This window comes from Adiantum capillus-veneris, chromosome 21 (assembly GCF_014529385.1).
Source record: "Adiantum capillus-veneris isolate H3 chromosome 21, ASM1452938v2, whole genome shotgun sequence".
Taxonomy (NCBI): domain Eukaryota; kingdom Viridiplantae; phylum Streptophyta; class Polypodiopsida; order Polypodiales; family Pteridaceae; genus Adiantum; species Adiantum capillus-veneris.
In genome coordinates this window covers 70,194,706-70,197,002 of record NC_140951.1, presented here as the reverse complement: position 1 = coordinate 70,197,002, position 2,297 = coordinate 70,194,706, and the positions used below count along the sequence as shown (strand labels likewise).

The 2,297-nt window shown below is 51.8% G+C and overlaps 1 protein-coding gene across 1 annotated transcript; it reads right to left on the bottom strand.

The window, feature by feature from the left end:
• Positions 1-238: 238 nt before the first annotated feature.
• LOC147431133 (uncharacterized) lies at positions 239-1,382 on the bottom strand. The gene has a single exon (XM_086494511.1). The coding sequence runs from the start codon at positions 1,380-1,382 to the stop codon at positions 330-332; it is 1,053 nt and encodes a 350-aa protein (XP_086350637.1). The 3' UTR covers positions 239-329.
• Positions 1,383-2,297: the final 915 nt, after the last annotated feature.

The following is a 2,297-nucleotide window of genomic DNA, read 5'->3' as shown; positions in this document are numbered from 1 at the left end:
CTGTGTCAGGTCTCAGTCTCACCCACATATATCTAGCATGATCATCTCTTCGTACAATATGCAGTAATGGTTGTAGTTCCTCTCTGAATAGCACTGCTACTTCTCCTGAACCTCTACTCCCGTGCTCAGATCTCGCATTTGTCCTGTGAGCTGTTTCCCATTTGTATCCCACCACATGTGGCATTACCTGTCCAGGGGCCTGATGAGTCTCTGAGAAGAACACAATATCCTTGTCTTTGAAACCCCTCAAATGCACCCACGTCCAACCTCATAGACCCATTACAATTCCAGGTAGCCATCTTCAGTGTGGTCCCATAGGTCTCGCACCGTCATGCAGTACGCCGCTCTAAAATCACCACCCGTCCATCTGTGTAGAAGGCTATCTTTCCCTTCTCCCTTGCCGTTGTAATCTCTGGCATTACCTCTCGCATATGTGCGAGCTGTGAGAGAGTCAGGTCATCACCGAGGAAAATACCTTTCTTTTTGAGAGTAGGCCTCTTCCTCAAGAATTCCTTCTTCTCTTCCAACGAGGGGAAGCGTAGTATGAGAGCTCTCCCCTTTGAAGACTCTCCCGTGCCATCACTTTTCTTACCTACCCTCCATGCCTTTGTGTGCAAAGGCTTCTCCATCCCCATCATGGATGTAAGGCTTGTGACCTCTTTCTCCACATTGTTTATGTCCTTGAGACCAGTCACTCTCACATGCAGTGCTCGCATCCGCCTTCTTTGTTCCTCTTTGAGAGTCATGTTGATAAGCGTCGGTGTACAAGGAGTTTCTTGACCTTTCCCTTTCTTGGCGACCTCAATCCATTTTTCAGCCTCGTCCGCCTTTTTCTGTGTCCTTGTTATCATCTCCGCCCATGAAGATGTCTTTGCCATACTCAGTTTCTCTTCCTCTGTGATCATCCTTACCTGTTCCTTAATTTCCCTGATTTCATCTATTAACGAGGGTTGAAATTCGCCTTCCTCTAGTCCATTGCTTACTCTATCAGAAAGATCCTGTTTAAGGGCTGAGACTTCTTTTTTGAGTACCCGTATCTCGGCGTTTGGGTTCTCTTGTTTGAGGGCTGAGACTTCTTCTTTGAGTGTCTGTATTTTTGCGTTAAGGATCTCTTTCACCTTCTTCCACTGTGCGCCTTCATTGAAGACCATCTGAAGGAGGTTGGCCTTCTCCTTCCACCATCCTTCCATCTCTGTTTTCCACTCCTTCATTTCCCTCTCCATGTGCGCCATTCGCTTATTCGTGAGCATGAAGGTTGCCTTTGCTCGCGGCTTGCAAGCAGGTGAGACATTGGCGGCTTCCGTGTCCTGTGCAGAGTCTTCTTCAAGTGTGACAGTTTGTGCAACACCCATTGAGCATTCATGGCCTTGACGTTGATCCATTACGGTGAGGCCCAAAGAATGAGAGAGAGAGAGAGAGAGAGAGAGAGAGAGAGAGAGAGAGAGAGAGAGAGAGAGAGAGAGAGAGAGAGAGAGAGAGAGAGAGAGAGAGAGAGAGAGAGAGAGAGAGAGAGAGAGAAGGGGGGGGGGGGGGTGGCGGGGCGCGATAGACTGGGGAGGGGGGGTGTGATAGGCAGGGGAGGGGGAGTGGGGGGGGCAGAGAAGGGGGGGGGGGGGGGGGGGGGGGGGGGGGCAATAGACGGGGGAGAGGGGGGGGGCATCGCGATAGAGAGAGGGAGCGGGGCGGTCTTCAAACGGCGGGGGCAGAGAGGGAGCGGGGGCAGCAGGGGAGCGCAAGGGGCAGCAGGGGAGCGCAAGGGGCAGGGGCGGGTTGGGAGCGCGAGGGGCCAGAGCAGAGAGGGAGCGGGGGCAACAGGGGAGCGCAAGGGGCAGGGGCGGGTAGAGAGAGAGAGAGAGAGAGAGAGAGAGAGAGAGAGAGAGAGAGAGAGAGAGAGAGAGAGAGAGAGAGAGAGAGAGAGAGAGAGAGAGAGAGAGAGAGAGAGAGAGAGAGATGATGATGATAATGTTGTATTTACGTCCTCGGGGGGCCAAAATGACCCATGGGACCACAAAAAAATCTACAAGATGCTCCCCTCATGTGTGTAGAGGGGGTAGTGGGCTAGTAGCTTTCTTGTGTGTTAGTGTTGTGTGATGATCCAATACTTTGGCAAAGTAGATGCCTAAAGCTACTGGGGAGGGGTGTGTCCGAGAGAGAAGCTCCTCAAAGGTGACATCCCCTTGCAATAGCAGTGGGAAATCAGCACGGATGTGTGCGTATGCTGGGCACTCGATGGTGACATGGGCCTCGCTTTCCACTTTGTTTAAATTGCATTGTGTGCATGTCCTATTTTCCTTAAT